This window comes from Solanum pennellii, chromosome 1 (assembly GCF_001406875.1).
Source record: "Solanum pennellii chromosome 1, SPENNV200".
Classification (NCBI taxonomy): domain Eukaryota; kingdom Viridiplantae; phylum Streptophyta; class Magnoliopsida; order Solanales; family Solanaceae; genus Solanum; species Solanum pennellii.
In genome coordinates this window covers 105,362,684-105,383,617 of record NC_028637.1, presented here as the reverse complement: position 1 = coordinate 105,383,617, position 20,934 = coordinate 105,362,684, and the positions used below count along the sequence as shown (strand labels likewise).

General features: G+C 33.9%; 3 protein-coding genes and 2 pseudogenes across 5 annotated transcripts; all 5 read left to right on the top strand.

The window, feature by feature from the left end:
• The first annotated feature begins 1,228 nt into the window (after positions 1 to 1,228).
• Positions 1,229 to 2,013, top strand: LOC107029134. The gene has a single exon (XM_015230464.2). The coding sequence runs from the start codon at positions 1,549 to 1,551 to the stop codon at positions 1,885 to 1,887; it is 339 nt and encodes a 112-aa protein (XP_015085950.1). The 5' UTR covers positions 1,229 to 1,548; the 3' UTR covers positions 1,888 to 2,013.
• Positions 2,014 to 8,461: 6,448 nt separating this feature from the next.
• On the top strand, positions 8,462 to 11,600 carry LOC107028310 (uncharacterized acetyltransferase At3g50280-like). Of its 2 annotated transcripts, none has more exons than XM_015229345.2 (2): positions 8,462 to 8,592; positions 10,021 to 11,600. In XM_015229345.2, the coding sequence occupies exon 2, from the start codon at positions 10,043 to 10,045 to the stop codon at positions 11,456 to 11,458; it is 1,416 nt and encodes a 471-aa protein (XP_015084831.1). In that variant the 5' UTR covers positions 8,462 to 8,592; positions 10,021 to 10,042; the 3' UTR covers positions 11,459 to 11,600. The 2 variants fall into 2 exon arrangements, with proteins under 2 accessions (XP_015084831.1, XP_015084828.1); XM_015229342.2 differs by lacking the exon at positions 8,462 to 8,592 and adding an exon at positions 9,068 to 9,177.
• A 694-nt stretch (positions 11,601 to 12,294) lies between these two features.
• Positions 12,295 to 14,831, top strand: LOC107003701 (annotated as a pseudogene). The gene is made up of 2 exons (XR_003579738.1): positions 12,295 to 12,518; positions 13,247 to 14,831. The product of XR_003579738.1 is annotated as a protein ENHANCED PSEUDOMONAS SUSCEPTIBILTY 1-like (transcript).
• Positions 14,832 to 17,974: 3,143 nt separating this feature from the next.
• Positions 17,975 to 19,531, top strand: LOC107003710 (protein ENHANCED PSEUDOMONAS SUSCEPTIBILTY 1-like). Its single transcript, XM_015202013.2, has one exon. The coding sequence runs from the start codon at positions 17,988 to 17,990 to the stop codon at positions 19,380 to 19,382; it is 1,395 nt and encodes a 464-aa protein (XP_015057499.1). The 5' UTR covers positions 17,975 to 17,987; the 3' UTR covers positions 19,383 to 19,531.
• A 217-nt stretch (positions 19,532 to 19,748) lies between these two features.
• Positions 19,749 to 20,317, top strand: LOC107026149 (annotated as a pseudogene).
• The last annotated feature ends 617 nt before the right edge of the window (positions 20,318 to 20,934 follow it).

Below are 20,934 nucleotides of genomic sequence, written 5' to 3'. Positions count from 1 at the left end.
TTTAATTTTGGCATAATATATAAATATACTCTTTAACTTGGTTGTATGCCTTTCAACTATGGGTTTGCATAAGACACTTAAATTTCTATAAAGTTGGTAAATAGACGCACGTGTCCTACATATCATTTTTTATCCTTACTTAGTATCCTACGTTGTGTTTACTTGTTTAATTTTATACAAGTTTAAGTGTCTACTTGTGCATATCAAAAGTTGAAGAATATAAACGTAAAATACAACCAAGTTAAAGGCCACGTTTATATATTATACCTTAATCTTTTTCAAACCCAGTGCATTCAACCTAAACAATATTTGAGGAGGTTAATAACATGTCATGTATTAACTTAGTTCATTTTGATCCTCTCAGATCCACCCACCCCTCTAGTTTTGGAACTATAACGAGGTGTTGTTTAAAAGGGATAAAGGAAAGAGACAGATGTTAGCAAATGTGGCAAACAAAATTATCCAGTGAAGGTGTGTTTGTGTTCAACTTGTATTTGATTTAAAATAGTTAATTGAGCACATTGATTGAAAAAGCAAGGTCAAGACTTAAAAGATAGTGGATTCCAACTGTTTCTAACGCGTTATTATTGATAACGATATACTATTTCAATTGCCCACAGTTTCTTAATGATTTTTCTTTATTCTCCAGTCTTATATAATGGTCAAGACTTATCCCTATTTAACTAATAATATTGTCTGCTAACTTTTTTTGTTAAAGATTAATTTAACGTGTTAGAATTAGCCTTTATGTTGAAAAGAATGACATAATCTTGCGGTGCAAACAACTAATCATCAAACTACTTGCGTTAATTCAAACATCAGAATTTCAACTAATTAAAGTAATTCCTACACATTTTTAGTAAAAGAAAGACAAAAATTACCCAATAAGGTGAGTGGTAAATTATGATAGACTAAGAATCAAATTTCGTTAAATAATTTTATCCTTCGTATTTGTGATTAAGATATTTAATTGTACGCCCAAAAGTGGCTAGGTAATCTTATAACTAAAAAAGATAAAACAATAATCTTATAACTAACTAAATTAGATTTTCAATTTGATTCCACGAATAAAATATGAAGAAAAAAGGCTACATAAATCATATGATAGAATCAGAATTTAAGTTAAAATATATTAAAATAAAAGACAAAAAATCTAAAATAGATTTAATTATTTACAAATAATATAATTTTTTTTTAATCAAAGTCACTTTAAAGATGAACCACATCAAACTCTACCTAACTCCGCTTACTTGTGCCAAATATAAAAATTATTTCAGATAATTACAACAACTTTCAAAATGATAAAAACATATTTAGTGCACTAATTAAAAAAAAAAATCATTTCATTTTGGATATAGGTGATTGAATTTGTTACACTGGTTTGACAATTTTGCAAATATTCAACCTTGTTGACTATTCTCATCATCCATATCCCATGAAACTTCTTCCTGAAAACTTTGTTTAATCTCCATTATAAATAATGGTCAGCCATCTCCATTTCTAACATCAAAACTCAAAAACACCCACTAAGAAGAAAAAAGAAAACTAATGGAAGGTTTAATCCCATTTCTCCTTCACGCTATGAAGAAACAGAGGCCTCATCACAACAGTTTCCGGTCCCTTTCCGACACCTCTAACCGGAGCTACCACTTGCTCGTCGGAGCTGATTCCATCGACGGCTCATCTCACCGGAGAACTCGATCGGAGTTTCAGCCTCCGGTCACCACTGTTGATTTCTTGGATCTGCCTCAGCCTAGAAGCTTCAATAATAGAGCAACTTCTCTGCTTTCCCCTGTTTCCAACCAGAATGCTTCCAGATTGAAATTTGGTTCAAACAATTTGCAAGGGACGGTTTCTGTTGATAATCTCCGTCATAGGAAACTTTGATTGCGTTAAAAAACTGTTACTGATGAAGAATTTGTAAATGTACTATATTTGTTTCATTCTTTTGTATCGACTATTATAAAATGGTGTTCTTTTATGTTATCAAAATGATATTTTAAAGATTTTTTATTTACGGATGATAAAATGAAACTCAAAAATTTAGCTTGCAATTCATTAAAAATTAGGTTGATATGTAACTTAAAATGATTTTTAACAAATCTAGTAAAAGTATTTTTAATTTTTTGTTTATTTATATATTATATATAATTATAATAAAGAAAATAAATTTTTTATTAGGGTACATAAAACTTATAAAATAACAAATAAAATTGTTGAAACTTAGTAAAAATTAGCGAATTGAGTTATGACCCGTTATTAATCTGTTTTGACCCAAATAAATTTGGATTGAATTGGGTCTTGACCTATTCTAATCTGCGCAATTTAAAAATTCTGAGTTATGTTTAAATATACATAAATAAAACTTCAAAAGTTCTTCAACTTTAAAATATAATAAGGATCATAATTAAATATTAATTTTTAAATAAAATAAAAACCTATTAAAAAAATATAAAATAAAATTCTTATAATCAAAAGGGTCGCTAAAACACTCAAGACTAATCGTGATCGCTACCAAACCTGAGGACCCATAAATTAGACATCTCTTGGCTGATTAAGTGAAATATAACAGTCACATATTAGCACGTGTTGTAAGATTTAAGATTTAGGTCGTACGATACAAATTATAGTTTACTAATTATTTTGAATTTTGCAGTACAAAGAACTAAGATCAAAGTACTTGCATGAATTCAAACATCAAAAATTTGACTTAATAATAAGTAGTATTTTTTTAATACGTTTTGAAAAGTGAGATTAAAAATTACCCAAAAAGTCTGTCCTAATAGTGAATAAATTAAGCCATACGGAAGACTATAAGCTTGTTTAGATGGTTGTTACTTATTTGTATTGTTAATTTGAATAAAGAATTGTATTTTGTTATTATTTAAATTTATTGTATTAAATGGTTAAATTCATGATTATTGTTAAGATAAATTTCAAATTATAACAAACTGCTGCTGAGTCAGCTTAGTTAGTTAAATTGATTGTATAATTTGTTAGTTAGTTACATAACCAACTAGTGGAAGTGTTAGTTAGTTTTCTGTTTTTCTGCATTAGTTTAGTCTTGTATATAAAGGCTTTCATCTTCAATAATGAGAAGTTAAGTTTTCATACTCAAAGCATATGTTCATATTATACTCCAATGGAGTTTGTATCAATGGTGGAAGTGTAGTTTTGACATGGTATCAGAGCTTGGTTAAGAATCGACATTGCTTCTTCTTCGTCTCTGTTTTCTTCTTCTTCTTACTCTGTTTTTCTTCTTCTTCTTACTCTGATTTGAGTAATTGGGATTTTCTGGATTCTCTGGATTCGTGGATTCTCTGGATTCGTGGTTTTGTTTTCGTTTATCATGGCAATTGAAGAATCGGTATCAACTACTGTAAGTACACCCAGCTTGATTGATTCAAACAATCCGCTGTACTTACATCCTTCGGATAATCCTGGCGCGGCACTCGTTCCAATCCCTTTTAATGGAGGAGGATATGGTTCATGGCGACGAAGTGTACTCCGTGCTTTATCAGCGAAGAACAAGCTAGGCTTCGTTAATGGCGATTGTAAGAAACCTGGAGTCAATTCAGCTCATATCGGCACTGGGAACGTTGCGATGACATGGTTACATCGTGGATTCTCAACTCTCTGTCCAAGGAAATTTCTGATAGTGTAGAATATGTCAATAACTCGATGGAACTTTGGAAGGAACTTGAAGATCGATATGATCAGACGAACGGGGCAAAACTGTATCAAATTCAAAAGGATATCAATGATCTGACTCAAGGTACTCTTGATATTACTGCATATTATACAAAAATGAAAAGGTTATGGGAAGAACTTAACAATCTTTGCAACAAAAATCACTGTGTCTGTGCTTGTTCGTGTGGGGCAAAAGAAAATGTATACAAAGCTGAGCAGGATCGACGTCTAATACAGTTTCTCATGGGCTTAAATGAAGTATATACTGCTGTAAGAGGAAGCATTCTTATGTTGAATCCATTACCTTCAATGGCTCAAGCTTTTTCGATCCTAATTCAAGAAGAGAAACAAAGAGAATTTAAACCACATAATGTGATGAATATGGACTCTGTGTCTCTTAATGCTGGATCTAAAACCTTTAATCGTGGATCGACAAGTAGCACTGGACGCCAACATGCAGGGAATTATGTGGATAAATCCCAGCTGTTCTGTGATTTCTGCAAGAGAGCAAGACACACAATAAAGACTTGTTATAAGCTACATGGATACCCCCAAAATACTCAAAATGAGCACAACAAGCAGAATCCAACATCTCAGCCTACCAAGAATCCAAATTTTAATAGGAACACACAGGTGTACAACTTTAATCCTAATTTCAACTATAAGCGAGTTGCAGCAAATGTTCATGGCATATCTGCCGATTCAATGAGTAATGAAAGGAGTGATCAAATGAAGAAGGGTGCAGATGATAATGTGACTTTGTCAAAGGAACAATATCACAATGTTATGAGAATGCTACATCATTTCCAGGAAAACAATGCTGGAGCAATTGAAGATAATCCTGATATGGGGAATGGCTCTGTAAACTTTGCAGGTAACATAGTTTGTACTTCTTCTATTGATTATGGTAAATCTTCATGTAAACATTTTGAATCAAAGTCTGACTTATGGATCTTAGATTCAGGGGCATCGAACCATATGACTTTCCACAAATCCTACCTAACAAACATTAGATCTTTGCCTTATCCCATCTTGATAAGCCTACCAAATGGGTACAAAGTAAAAGTGACTAAACTAGGAGATGTAACACTTACACCTAGAATCACTCTATACAAAGTGTTGTATGTGCCTTCTTTCAAATTCAATCTAATTTCCATACATTCACTTACTGGTCCTTTGAAAGGTATTGTAATATTCAATGACACTGCTTGTCTATTGCAGGCCCCTTCAATGAAGAGGCCTCAGGAGATTGGTAAGTGCAGAGATGGTTTGTATTTCTTGTGCTCGAAGTGTCTGATGCATAGCAGGGCTAAAAATGCTAATATCTCTTGTCCTTTTTTTTCCAATTCTGTAACAGAAGCTTCTACATTTGCTTCTCATTCATGTATCTTACATTCTTCTGTAACTGACTCTTTTTCAAGCAATGATAATAAACAGATTGTATCAAATTCAGTCTTGCTTCCCAAGGATGAAGATTTACTGTGGCATAACAGGCTTGGGCATGTACCTTTTTCAAAGATGAGATCTATAAGTTCAATACCTATAACCTTTAAATCCAAACAACCATTTTTTTGTCCAGTTTGTCCTATGGCCAGGCAAACCAGATTACCTTTTCCTAAAAGCACAACACAATCCACCAAGCTATTTGAGATTCTTCATGTAGATCTTTGGGGACCTTATCACACTACCACACATAACAATCCCAAGTATTTTCTTACCATGGTGGATGATTATAGTAGATCCACATGGACACATCTTTTGAGCAGTAAAAGTAATGTCTTTCAAGTAATCCAAGCCTTCATTTCTATGATTGAAAACCAATTTAATACGTCTTTAAAAACCATCAGATCAGACAATGGTTCAGAGTTTATAAATAATGAGACCACTTTATATTTTCAGTCCAAAGGGATCCTTCACCAAAGATCTTGTCCTTATACACCACAACAAAATGGTATAGTCGAAAGGAAACACAAATATCTTTTAGAGACAGCTAGAGCCTTGATGTTTCAATCTCATTTACCTCATAAATACTGGGGAGAATGTATCCTAACAGCCACTCATATAATAAACAGATTGCCTTCTAACCAATTACATGGGAAATGTCCTTTCGAAATACTTTACAAAAGAAAACCTCAATATTCATCATTGAAAAGCTTTGGATGCCTTTGCTATCCCACAACACCAACAGTTCATAGGGATAAATTTGAACCTAGAACAACACCTCACATCTTTGTAGGATATCCATTTGGTACAAAAGGTTACAAAGTGCTAAGCCTGGCCACTGAGAAAATCTGTGTTTCTAGAGATGTGGTATTTTATGAAACTATCTTTCCATTTGTATCTTCACCAAAGGGTGTGTTTTTTGATTCCACTTGTAAACCATCACATGTTCCTTCTGGTTTTCTTCATCATGATATTGGTTATGATGACACAAATGTATATGTGCCTTATTCTAATGATAATGAAGGTGTAAGTGTTACAGAGACTAGATTACCACTTCATACCACCCCACAATCTGTTGTTGATGATCCCAGAATTCAATCTAACATACCTACTAGAAAATCAAGCAGAACTCATAAAGCACCTACATATCTAAATGATTATCACTGCCTAACCAATATACCTAAACCACACATTCCTTCACTGTCTTTACATGCCTTGTTTACCAACAAACATCATATCACCTCTGATGCTCTTTATCCTGATAGTCAAATTTTGTTACAAAATGTATGCCATGATAGTGAACCACTAACCTATGAAGAAACAGCTATTAATCCTGCTTGGCAAGCAGCCATGACTCAAGAGTTTGAGGCATTACATGCAAATCATACTTGGGATTTATCACCACTGCCTGTGGGTAGGAAACCTATAGGCTGCAAGTGGGTGTACAAGGTAAAACATAAGGCAGATGGAAGCATTGAGAGATTCAAAGCACGATTAGTTGTCAAAGGTTACACTCAAAAGGAAGGAATTGATTATGTGGAAACTTTCTCACCAGTAGTGAAGATGACAACAGTGAGATCCTTGATTGCCATTGCAGTAAAAAGAGGTTGGGATATCTCTCAACTAGATGTCAACAATGCCTTCCTTCATCGAGACTTACATGAGGAGGTCTACATGGAAGTACCTCCTGGTTTGATGATTGATACACCAGGTCTTGTTTGCAAGCTAAATAAATCTCTTTATGGCCTTAAACAGGCAAGCAGACAGTGGTATGAAAAATTGGCTGCTGCTTTATATTCTAGGGGTTACAGTCATTCAGTCAATGACTACTCCTTATTCTACAAGAAGTCCAACAATTCAGTTGTATTTGTAGCAGTATATATGGATGATGTTATCCTCACATGCACAAATTCTGCAGAAATAGATTCACTGAAGAGATTCCTGCATGATCAATTCAAAATCAAAGATTTAGGAAGGTTGCATTATTTTTTAGGTCTTGAGGTTTTATACAAACAGGATGGAGTTCTAATTTCACAGAGGAAATTTGCATTAGATCTTTTGAAAGAGTTTGATTGCTTGCATTGCCCAAGTTCTTCTTCTCCTCTTGATCCAACAGTGAAGTTAAAGGCTAAAGAAGGACTTGTTCTATCAGATCCTACATTCTATAGAAAATTGGTGGGGAAATTAAACTTTCTCACTAACACAAGGTTGGATATATGCTATGCTGTACAACATCTAAGTCAGTTCCTACAAGACCCTAGAGAACCTCATTTACATGCAGCATTCCACTTGATCAGATACATAAAAAAGGATCCCACACTTGGGATTTTTATGTCCAATAGTCATGACTGCACAGTAAGAGCCTTTTGTGACTCCGACTGGGCAGCATGTCCAGATTCTAGAAAATCAGTTTCAGGGTATATTGTGTTGCTGGGGAACACTCCAATTAGCTGGAAATCCAAGAAACAAGAAGTCGTGTCATTATCTTCAGCTGAAGCAGAATACAGAGCTTTGAGAAAGGTTGTTGGTGAATTGGTGTGGTTGAATAGACTTTTTGAAGAACTTGCAGTGCCAACTTCCACACCTTATGCAGTGTTTTGTGACAGCCAGTCAGCTCTTCATATTGCCAGGAATCCAGTATTCCACGAGCGAACCAAACATATCGAAGTAGATTGTCACTTCATAAGGAACAAGCTACATGATGGACTCATGACTTTACATCATGTTACCACTTCAGATCAGCTCGCAGACGTATTAACCAAAGCATTAACAGGGATTAAGCATTCAGCTATTCTCAACAAGTTGGATGTAAGAAGTACACTTCCAACTTGAGGGGGGATGTTAAGATAAATTTCAAATTATAACAAACTGCTGCTGAGTCAGCTTAGTTAGTTAAATTGATTGTATAATTTGTTAGTTAGTTACATAACCAACTAGTGGAAGTGTTAGTTAGTTTTCTGTTTTTCTGCATTAGTTTAGTCTTGTATATAAAGGCTTTCATCTTCAATAATGAGAAGTTAAGTTTTCATACTCAAAGCATATGTTCATATTATACTCCAATGGAGTTTGTATAAATGGTGGAAGTGTAGTTTTGACAATTATATAACAAAAAGGGTCTATTTTATTTATATATAAAATGATCGATCTGATGTATGTGCATAGCTATCTTCTCTTTCAAAATGATTATAATGTACTAATTTATCTTTCAAACTAAATAATATTAATAACATTGTTGTTTTTTGAATATACTATTACACTCGTTTGACAATTTCCCTTTAATCAACTTTGGTGACTATTCTCATCCATATCAATGAAAAAACTTCAACCATATCTATATTTAATTGTTAGCCAAACCCATTCAACACCAAAACTTACATAGCTAAACATCTAAAAACTCAAGGAGGGAGGAGTCACCAACAAGCAACTCATCATGGAAGGTTAATACATCCCACTTCTCAGGTAAAATCACCCTAATTTTTTTTGTTTGATTCTTAAAATATAAATTTATTAGTTGTATGATATAAACGGGGACAAATCACAAAGATAGTATATGCTACAACAAAAGAGAGACTTATTAGTGTTCATCGTTTTTCTGTTTAGGGTAATATTTGTTGTCGCAAAAACATTTAGCGGTGATGATCAATTAATGTCATTGCATCTAGAGTATAAAGTTTTTAGTGATATTTATATAGAGTGTTGGTTATGAATAAATATATTTATTATTGCCAGTAAATTGTGGAAAATTAAAATTTTTGGAGGTACAAAATATATCTTAGATATTTAGTACAATATAGAAATATCTAGATTTTTTTGTTACATAGTTAGAGATTCAGGAAATCTAAATATTTCTTGTAGATGTATCCAAAATAATTTCTAGAAGCATCCCTATACAAGTATAAATAGGGGTGATACTAGACATTTGTATACAACACAAAAACAACTCAAAGAAAAGAAGTCTTCTTCCACAAAAAAGTTCTCATTTCTAGTTTTATGTTCTTTAGTTGAATCTTTCGATTTTAATTAACGATCTTGGGCTAACAAAAGGTATTTTCAATTATACTTTTCTTCTGCTATTCTCTACATATCTAAATTATCTTTTTGTTGTAGTGAATGTGGTGTCTTATTAGGATATTCTAAGATCTTGTTTTACGAGTTATGATTGACTCAATTGGTAAGATTACGTAAGAATTGAGGAGATTTTGATAGTTTTCACAATTGTGGGCATTTTATGTTTACGAGGAAAAAAATTTAACTTAAGAAATTCAAATGACATGTTTAAATAAAATTTTAACTTAAAACAATCTGATTTCAAATCATGTCCAAACGCTAAAAAGGTGTTTGACCATTGAATTTGGGACCTCTATATCAACTTCTGATTTAAAATCAACGTTTGTTCGTGAAGTTGGCAAAAAATTCCAAATTTTATTTTCACCAAAAACTAGAATTTTGAATTTCAAATTGTGATTTCATTTTTTAAAAAATATAAAGCTCGACTCATAAGTTTATGAAGTCAGGCACTCATCATTTTAATATTGCAAACAAAAAATCATGCTCGACTTGAAAAGATTGTACACATCATGTGGAAGGAATACTTATATTCAATAATAACTAGTTGACTAGTGAATCTTTATAAAATTAAATTTATTTGAAAGTTTGTAATAATATATAACCCCAAAAATTTATTCATGAAAAAAGTATAAATATATGCAATTTATTAATGAGGCGTCTTACAACATCGTGATACCTTGTTTATTAACTATGATTTGCTCTTTTAGATATAAATTGTAACTTCAAATCTACATGATTTTAAGTCACTTGCCATATTAATGTTTAAATGGTCAAGATTAGCACAATCTAATAAGTTTTCTTACCACATCTAATTTGTAGAACTCTAAGGTCATTGAAATCTATGGCCTCCAAGGTATCCATCATTTCAACATGGACTGTTAAAGCTGCTGGAACAAGTCAGCACCATACAGATAACTGTGAGATTATTGAGTTGACACCATGGGACATTCTTGCACTTCAAATTGACTATGCGCAAAGTGGACTCCTCTATCCCATGCCTACATTGGAACAAGTAAGAGATGTATCAAAATCAACAAATACTACTACATTAATTGATCATCTTAGAGTTTCACTATCTCGAGCTTTAGATTTCTACCCTCCATTCTGTGGCCGCCTTGAGGCAATCACAGAACAGAGTGGAACTACTTCTTTCGTCATTAATTGTAACAATGCTGGCGTTCTATTCAGCCATGCCATAGCTCATGGTGTTACAATACGCGACATCATTGAATCAAATTGCGTTCCTCACGTGGTTCGTGATTTTTTCTCATTGAATGGTGTACAAAACCAAGAGGCTACCTCCCAATTACCCTGTTTGGCTGTGCAAGTAACAGAGCTTGTGGATGGCATATTCATTGGCTGCACGAACAATCACGTGGTTGTTGACGGAACTTCTTTTTGGAATTTTTACAATTCTTGGGCTGAGTTATCTCGCGGTTCTAAAATCATCTCAAAAATCCCCTTTTTGAAACGTGAATTCCCTTTCGAAATTGATGGTTTCTACCCTAATCGTATTTCTATACCGAATGAAAGAATCAATTCAGGTGATAAATTCATTCCACCAGCACTACAAATGCTGCGAGAAAAGGTATTTCACTTCACCAAAGAAAATATCTACAAGTTAAAAGCAAAGGCCAATCATGAAATGAACACCACAAAGATTTCTTCTCTTCAAGCTGTGTTGGCTCACGTTTGGCGATCCGTGATACGTTGTCGTCGTCTCGATCACAACGAAGAAACAACTTTTGAGGTATCCATCAACATGAGGGAGAAAGTGAATCCTCCATTACCAGAAGGGTACTTTGGGAATGCAATTTACCCTGTTACCGTAACGATCAAAACGGGAGAGCTGCTGGAGCACGGATTTGGATGGGCTGCTTTGCAAATTAATGAGTCGATTGCTTCCCATGACCATGAAAAGTTGAAGTGCATATACGAGAATTGGATGAAGGACCCTGAGATACAAAAATTGGATGAATTGCCTAGCAATTACTTCATGCTGCATAACTCTCCGCGATTCAATTTTTTCAAGTATGATTTTGGTTGGGGAAAGCCAATTGCACATAGAAGTGGTGAGGGAAACATGTTAGATGGTAAAATAACAGTGTCACCTGGAGTAGAAGAAGGGAGCATTATTCTTGAAATTTGCCTTTCTTCAGAGACAATACAAGCATTGGAGGAAGACATAATATTTGGGGAGTTTGTGAACACTACACCAATGCTTGCTGTGGAACCAACGATTCGAGCTCGTATTTAACAGCTTTTTATGTTTTATCTTAATGCATGAATAAGGAGAAAATATTTGAGAAGCTACATTGTTTAAATAAGCCAAGCATCTTTATCTGTTTATCTTGGTGTCTCAGGGCTGCTTGTATTTGAGAAGCTACATTGTTTTCAAAGTTGGTACTATCTTTTGGGGCAAATATTTGCTTATTTTTGCATCATATGTTTTATTAAATCTCTATATAAATCCTATTTCATTTTAGCTATTAATGAGTTGCCAATAGCTACACAATCTACTTGCAAAGAGTCTTTTTCAACAATCATACATTAAATATATTAGCTTAAAGCCCTCGTTTTAGAAGAAAAAAACAAGTTTCATAAGTGACATTCCATATTGATTGTGTTTTCTCCTTCCCACAATGCTAACCCAAAGCTATGGCTTCCAAGGTATCCATTGACATGAGGGAAAGATTGAATCCTCCTTTACCTGAAGGGTTCTTTGGAAATGCAATTTGCCCTGCAGATACTTAACAACATGAAATAAATCACAACATCTGATACATAACTTTATTCATAGTTATACGGACAAAGTTCTGATTTTAGTATAAAGCATTAGTGTTTATGTATCAACAATAATATTTGATAGTTGAACAAGGTTGGATGTATGCATCAATAATAAGAGATAACAAAATTTATAATAGTTGTGTATCCAATTCATAACAATGAACATAATACATTACTAATTAGTGATTTAATAAATTTGAATTATTTATCAAGTATCAAACACTAATATTTGATTTTTTATCAAATAAATAAAAGAAATTTAAAAAATCGTTTTATTTTCCTCGGAAAAAAATTTACGTTTGTACCGGACACGCATACAACGGGCCGGGGAGGCCCGGGGTTATATTGCCAAATTAAGAGAGCTGTCAATAAAACCCAATAGTAATTCCATTTCTCCATCACCAACAGTTGCTGATTCTTAATTACGGCGAGGTTACCAATTCAGGTCCCGATTCCGGCAACTTTTCCGGTTATTAAGCTGTTCCGCCGCTGAGCACACTGATTTAACTTCAGATTTACCCAATACAGAGGTATAATCATATCTTTCTTCTATTTATTGCCTCATCAATACTACTTTTGCATTTCTTTCTCTTATGCTTTCAAATTTCTTTGAAGAATTTATTTCTTTAATTTTGATCATTCAGATTTTTGAATTAGATTACATCACTTGACCGCTGTTTCAAGTAATTGTGAAGTCGTAATTAGTCTCAATTAGTTTTTTTTGGGGTTTTCCGGCGAGCTCCTGCTAAATTTGAATCGCGCTCTGCAGGATCCATTCGGGTAGCTTTCCCAACAGAATTTTCTTCATACCCTGGACTCGAATCCGAGACTTTGGTCGAGTACAAAATATTTCTACCACTACACTACAACTCATGTTGTTAGTCTGGTTTAGGTTACTGATACAATAGTTAGCCAAAATTATTTATCCTACTAAATGCAGAGTTTTTTTTTTTTTTGGGTTTACAACTTTTTATGTCAGATTTCGTAAGATGAACGGAAGAACTGAATTTGAGCCTTACAGCCCGTTAACATGGATTAGGTTGTGTAGGTGTGCCTAAATTATGTGATTTGATGGTGAAAGTAACATGGATAGGCAAACGTTACATCAGTTGCCTAATACCTTATCCTTGATTAACAATCTTTTAATCATAATTTGTATCATCAAACTTGTTCTTAATCCCTTTCCTTTAAAAAAATATATTTGTCACTTTCATTTTTATATCTTTCAATCTTCAACATATAATAAGGTGTGTGACAGGTGATCGAAAGCTATGTCTTCCAAGGTATCCATCATTTCAAAATGGACGGTTAAAGCTGAGGGAAAAAGTCAGCACCATACAGATAATTGTAAGATTATTGAGTTGACACCATGGGACATTCTTGAGCTTCAAATTGACTACTTTCAAACTGGACTCCTCTTCCTCATGCCTACATTTGAACAAGTGAGAGATATACTAAAAACAACCAACACCAGTTCCTTAATTGATCATCTTAGAGTTTCACTATCTCGAGCTTTAGATTTCTTCCCTCCATTTGTGGCCGCCTTGGCACAACCAAAAACGAGAAGAATGGCACCACTTCTTTCTTTATAAACTGTAACAATGATGGTGCTCAACTCAACCATGCAACCGCACATGGTATTAGAGTCAGTGACATTGTGGAGTCAGATTACAATCCTTACGTGGTACGCGATTTCTTCCCATTAAATGGGGTCCAAAATCTAGAGGCTACCTCCCAGCCCTGTTTTGCAGTGCAAGTAACAGAGCTTGAGGATGGTGTATTCATTGGCTGCTCAAACAATCATGTGGTAGTCAACGGAACTTCTTTTTGGCATTTTTACAATTCTTGGACTGAGATATCTCGAGGTTTTAATGTCATCTCGAAAATTCCTTTTTTGAAACGTCAATTCCCTTTCAATATTAATCATTTCTCTGATCGCATTTCTATACCAAATGAAAGATTCAATGCAGGTCATAGATTCATTCCTCCACCGATGCTACGAGAAAGGGTATTTCACTTTACCAAAGAAAGTGTAGCCAAGTTAAAAGCAAAGGCCAATCTTGAAATGAACACCACAAAAATTTCGTCTCTTCAAGCTGTACTGGCTCACGTTTGGAGATCCGTCATACGTTGTCGTCATCTTGATCTTAGTGAAGAAACTACCTTTGAGGTATCCATTGACATGAGGGAAAGATTGAATCCTCCTTTACCCGAAGGGTTCTTTGGAAATGCAATTTGCCCTGCTACCGTAACCATCAAGACAGGAGAGCTACTCGAGCACGAATTTGGATGGGCCGCTTTACAAATCAATGAGACGATTGCTCTCCATGATCAAGAAAAGTTGAAGTGCATATACGAGAGTTGGATGAATGACCCTGAGGTAGTAAAATTGGGCGATTTGCCAAGCAATTACTTTATGCTGAACAACTCTCCCCGATTTGATTTTTACAAGTATGATTTTGGATGGGGAAAACCGATTACCCATAGAAGTGGCATTGGAAACATGCTAGAGGGGAAAATAACAGTGTCACCTGGACAAGAAGAAGGGAGTATGATTCTTGAGATTTGCCTTTCTTCAGAGACGATACAGGCATTGGAGGAAGATGTAATATTTGGGAAGTTTGTAACCACGCCACTTGTTGGCTTGGAACGTACAATTCGAACTCGTATTTAAATGCTTCTTATAGTATTTATTACTTGTTAGATTGTAATTTGCTTGCATGAATAATGAGAAAATATTACTATGTAGAAATATATTGCTGGCTTCTTCTATCTCAGGACAGAGTATCATTGCAATCATATGTATATTGAAAAGAAATACATTGCGTCGAACTTTTCAGGTATAGGAAATCTATTATTTTCAAATAAATAGCACGTTTTACTCTTTAAATGATTGGTCTTTAATTTTTGTCCTTTAAAAATCAAATTTATGCTTAGTGGAACAAAACTTCTTTATGAAATTGAAGTCAATTCCGAGCATAATTTTGGATAAAAAAATTGAATTTGTATCCCATAAAAATATAAGTGATTTATCATACACAAGCATAAATTAAAGACCAGCATATCACGGTCCAAGTACAGTGATAATTGTTGTACCCTAAACAAGCAATAGTACAACAATTGTTGGTTTGCCTTATATAACTCAATCACGCCATTAGCCTTGTGCTTAACTTTAAGAACCCATTAGGTTCTAATAGTTTTGCTTTTAAAAGATCAACCAGTTCCCAAATTGACTAATCCTACATCCCAACAAGCAAGCTGTATGTCAAAATCAACGAGTAAATATCTCAAAAAGAATCATTCAACTATGAATCATTATTATCATATCATATATTATTATGACTCAAAAATTCTTACTATTTTATTTATTCGTATTTTTTAAAATTTCATGCATATTCATCTTCTTTTGTCGAGAAATATGTAAATTATGATAGTTACAAGATGAATATACTTCAATATGAAGTTGCAAGTGAATTTTTATAAGAGAACTAGTTACCACATAATAAAGTCATGCAATCCTTTACCAGATTTTTCTTCTTTCTTTTTCCCTCTTTCATTATCTATCACGGTTCAATTCTTATGTTGTTTTACTATTTTTTCTGCGTTTATTCCAAAAATAATTATTCCCCTTTCACAAAAAATACAATTATGGATCAGTGGGTGGATGTAAGATATGATTTAATTTTATTTGCGAAGGCTTGTATGTATATATATGACATAAAATATTAATTTATGTTATCATGTAAAATTTTATAATAAACGTGGTAGATTAATTTTATAAGAGAAAGATTTGAATGATTTTTATAGTTTAAAAATGTCCTTGCACTGCCACAGTAACCATTCACCAATTTACTGTCAACTTACCACCAAAATTATAATTTGAAAATCGAAATCATTAGAGTTATGATGGATGGATCAAAATTTAAAAGGAAACATGATCGGTTTGTGTAATAGTTTTAGGGTTGACTTTCAATAGTATTATTTGAATTTTAAAATAGCACCACCGATCCCACACTTGTAAAGTAAGAAAAAATAATTGTAAACTGCATAATTTAAAAGTTTATATGCATGAATATGTTATGATATATATCGAGGTAGGTGAACCAAACGCATCATTTAAGAGATATAATATTAACACGTTATTAACATTAAGATCCATTTTCTTGATACGCACAATTACTGACTAATCCTTTTCTTGTTGTCTTCTTACTCATGGTCTTTTGAGGTTTGCTTTGCTAGTTTCCGCGTTTACACCTGCTTATTTTCGGTCCTAACAAGTGGTATCAGAGCCAGATTCAATGATGGAGTCAGGTTTAGTGGTTCGATAATCGATTATTGAACCAGGTTAGAAAGAGGTGTTCATCTTGGCGGGTGTAGTTCTAGCCACAACCTTTTTGACAATAATGAATATTTTGTTGGAGAAATTGTTTCAGAGAGGTTCTCTGTGTTGAGACATAAATTTTGTAAAGGAGATTATGGAGAGGAGAAGCAAGTTGTTGAAGATTAAGTCAAGAAGGTTGGACAAATTTATTTTGTTAGAAATTCAGGCCAAGGGGGAGATTTGTTGGGTTTTATTTGCCCTAAATTTCTTACCATAAATAAGTTTTCCTTTTAGGAAAATGTTTTGAATTGACTAATTCTTTTCTTGTAGGAAAAGGTTTAGGACTCTATAAATAGAGGAATGTTCCTTCTAACTTAATCAGCATTCACAATGTAGTCTTAAAGGCTTTGAGAGTTTTGGTTAGGGGGAGAATTTGTGGGTCACAAGCTTGATACGTTATCACTTGTGTGAACCTCCCATGTACTCCGAGTGAATTGGTTGAGGTTGTTTCCCTCTGTATTTTGTACTCTCATATTTATAATGGATTGCTCATCTCCTTTGTGGACGTAGGTCGATTGACCGAACCACGTTAAATTTTTGTGTCTTTTGGTATATTTTTCGTTGTCTTCTTACTCATGGTCTTTTGAGGTTTGCTTTGCTAGCTTCCGTGTTTACACCTACTTATTTTCGGTCCTAACAATATTAACACGTTATTAACATTAAGATCCATTTTCTTGATACGCACAATTACTGAAATACTTAACCAACTAATCAATTAATTTTAAATAATATTAATATCTCAAAATGTTACTCAACTTTATTTTGTATCAATTTGAGTACTTATAAGTTTATATATTGGAGATGATGATTTCTATATTATTAAGAATATTTACGTAAATGAATATTTGTGTATAATATATACTAATTTTAATATATCAAATCAAACAAAGCATTATAAATAATTTATGTATAATTAATACAAATATTGTTAACACAAATATCAAGGAGTAATATTTTTATGCACTCAATCAATTAACCGGTTAGATTATTACCGGTTTTAGATTTTTAAACCGATGCTGCTGGATCAGATTATTATAATTTGATCGAGGTGAAATTAGGTCTTAGGCCTAACTCACACTCCAAAAGCTAGCTCAAAAGAAGAAGGATTGCCAAAGCCATATATGGAATCCACCCTCTAATTAACCCATAATATGAGACTTTTTGTCATTTTTTAACTGGCTACTATTTAACTATCAGTTCAACACATTATTGATTATTGCATTTTACAAAATAAATACATTATTGTAATTACAATATCTCAATCAAATAAGTAAACATTAATATTTCTCAAGGTAATAAGTCAACAACTAACCTTGACATATTTATTAAAAAACTATAAATAGAATGATAATTTTATTATATTGATTTTTAATTATATAGAATATAATATCTTAAAAAATATAATAATTAATGATAAGAATAAATTAAGAATTAAGTGTAAAATTATTTATGAATTTTTTAATATAAACAAATATTATTGAATATTTATTTTTAGTATAGCGTACAAATAATATTGAAGCCATTAAATACAAAGATTGATAGATTTTTGACACCATGAGAGCTTTAGTAATAAACTAAGTAAATACCTTCTTGCTCACTAAATTTGAAGATCCAAGGTATGGCCTCCAAGGTATCCATCATTTCAACATGCACAATTAAATCTTCTGGAAGAAGTCCAGATAATTGTAAAATTATTGAGTTGACACCATGGGACATTTATGAGCTTCAAATTGAATATGGGCAAAGTGGACTCCTGTATCCCATGCCTACATTTGAACAAGTAAGAGATTTATCAAAATCAACAAATACTACTACATTAATTGATCATCTTAGAGTATCACTATCTCGAACTTTAGATTTCTTCCCTCCATTCTGCGGCCGCCTTGAGGCAGCCCAAGAAGAGAAGAGTGGAACCACTTGTTTCTTCGTCAACTGTAACAACGTCGGTGTGCAATTCAACCATGCGATAGCTGATGGTGTTACAGTTGGCGACATAATGGAATCAAATTTGGTTCCTCATGTGGTAAACGATTTCTTCCCACTAACTGGAGTCCAAAACACAGAGGCTACCTCCCAACCATTTTTAGCTGTGCAAGTAACAGAGCTTGTGGATGGCATTTTCATTGGCTGCGCAGCCAATCACGCATTAGTTGATGGATCATCCTATTGGCATTTTTACAATTCTTGGGCTGAGATATCTCGGGGTTGTAATGTCATCTCAAAAATTCCTTATTTAAAACGTAAATTTCCTTTCAAAATGGACCATTCCTCTGATCGCATTTATGTACCAAATGAAAGAATCAATGCAGGTGATAAATTCACTCCACCAGCGCTGCGAGAAAAGGTATTTCACTTTAGCAGAGAAAATGTGTCCAAGCTAAAAGCAAAGGCCAATCATCAAATGAACACCACCAAGATTTCTTCACTTCAAGCTGTACTGGCTCACCTTTGGCAATCGGTGATACGCTGTCGTCGTCTTGATCACAGCGAAGAAACTACTTTTGAGGTATCCATTGACATGAGGAAAAGACTGAATCCTCCATTACCTGAAGGGTTCTTTGGGAATGCAATTTACCCTGCACCCACAACTATCAAGACGGGAGAGCTGCTGGAGCACGGATTTGGATGGGCTGCTTTACAAATTAATAAGACGATTGCTACCCATGATCATGAAAAGTTGAAGTGCATATACGAGAATTGGATGAACGAACCTGAGGTAACAAAATTGGGGGATTTGCCAAGCAATTACTTTATGCTGAACGGCTCTCCGCAATTCAATTTTTATAAGTATGATTTTGGTTGGGGAAAGCCGATTGCACATAGAGGTGGGGTGGGGAACCTGTTAGATGGGAAGATAACAGTGTCACCTGGGCTAGGAGAAGGGAGCATGATTGTTGAAATTTGCCTTTCTTCAGAGACAATACAAGCATTGGAGGAAGACATAATATTTGGGGAGTTTGTGAACACTACACCAATGGTTGCTGTGGAACCAACAATTCGATCTCGTATTTAACTGTTTTTTATGGTAGTTCTTGTTAGATTTGCAAGCTTCTTTATCAATAGAATAATGCACCATAGAGGTGTTTACTTGTGTGTTTAAGGGATGCTGCTTGTTTCTTTTTCTTTTTTGAGAATTGAGAAGCTACATTGTTTTCAAAGTTAGTACTATCTTTTGGGGGCAAAAACTAAAACCAGTTCCGTATTTCACTATCTCGAGCTTTAGCTTTTTTCCCTCCATTCCGTGGCCGCCTTGACACAACCAAAGACGACACCACTTCTTTCTTCATAAACTGTAATAATTATGGTTCTCAACTCAACCATGCAATGCAACCGCACATGGTATTAGAGTCAGTGACATTGTGCAGATCCTTATGTGGGTATGCGATTTCTTCCCACTCAATGGAATCTAAAATCAAGAGGCTATCTCCCAACCTTGTTTTGCAGTGAAAGTAACAGAGCTAGAAGATGTCTGCTCAAACAATTATGTGGTAGTGGACGGAACTTCTTTGGGAATGCAATTTACCCTGCTACCACAACAATCAAGACAGGAGAGCTGCTCGAGCACGGAGTTGGATGGGCCGCTTTACAAATTAACAAGGCGATTGCTTCCCATGATCATGAAAATTTGAAGTGCGTGTACGAGAGTTGGATGAATGTAGTAAAATTGGATTATTTGCCAAGCAATTACTTCATGCTGAACAACTCTTCCCGATTTGATTTTACAAGTATGATTTTGGATGGGGAAAACCGATTACCCATAGAAGTGGCATTGGAAACATGCTAGAGGGGAAAATAACAGTGTCACCTGGACAAGAAGAAGGGAGTATGATTCTTGAGATTTGCCTTTCTTCAGAGACGATACAGGCATTGGAGGAAGATGTAATACTTGGGAAGTTTGTAACCACGCCACTTGTTGGCTTGGAACGTACAATTCGAGCTCGTATTTAAATGCTTCTTATGGTATTTATTACTTGTTAGATTGTAATTTGCATGCATGAATAATGAGAAAATATGCCTAGTAGATTAATCTTTAATATTTGCTTGTTAAAAATCAAATTTATGCCTAGTGAAACAAAATTTCCTTAAATTAAAGTCAAGTCCGAGCATATTTTTTTGGATAAATGTGATGCGAAAATTTGAATTTATAGCCCATAAAAATATGTTTATATCATAAGCAAGCATAAATTGAAGACCAACATATCACGGTCCAAGTACAATGATAATTGTTGTACCCTAAACAAACAATAGTACAACAATTGTTTGGATGGTGCTTGGTTAAGTTGTTTTTGGTTTTTATATGTGCTTTTTTACTACATTAAATTGCGTGTTTTAGCCTCTTATTTAATCGAGTCTCATCTTAATCGATATTATTTTTGTTATATATATTTCTTAGCAACTAATCGAGCCTTATGTATCTCAACCATGCCATTAGCCTTGTGCTTAACTTTAAGAACACATTTGGTTAGTTTTTGAAAATTAACATCCTACACATATTTAAGAGGATAAATATCAACTTGTAATCATACTTTTTAAAAATAAATTACTTATAGCATATTATTATCATC

Bases quoted from the DNA above. Each gene is read 5' to 3' on its own strand.
- LOC107028310 (XM_015229345.2), top strand. From the start codon at position 10,043: ATGGCCTCCAAGGTATCCATCATTTCAACATGGACTGTTAAAGCTGCT.
- LOC107029134 (XM_015230464.2), top strand. From the start codon at position 1,549: ATGGAAGGTTTAATCCCATTTCTCCTTCACGCTATGAAGAAACAGAGG.
- LOC107003710 (XM_015202013.2), top strand. From the start codon at position 17,988: ATGGCCTCCAAGGTATCCATCATTTCAACATGCACAATTAAATCTTCT.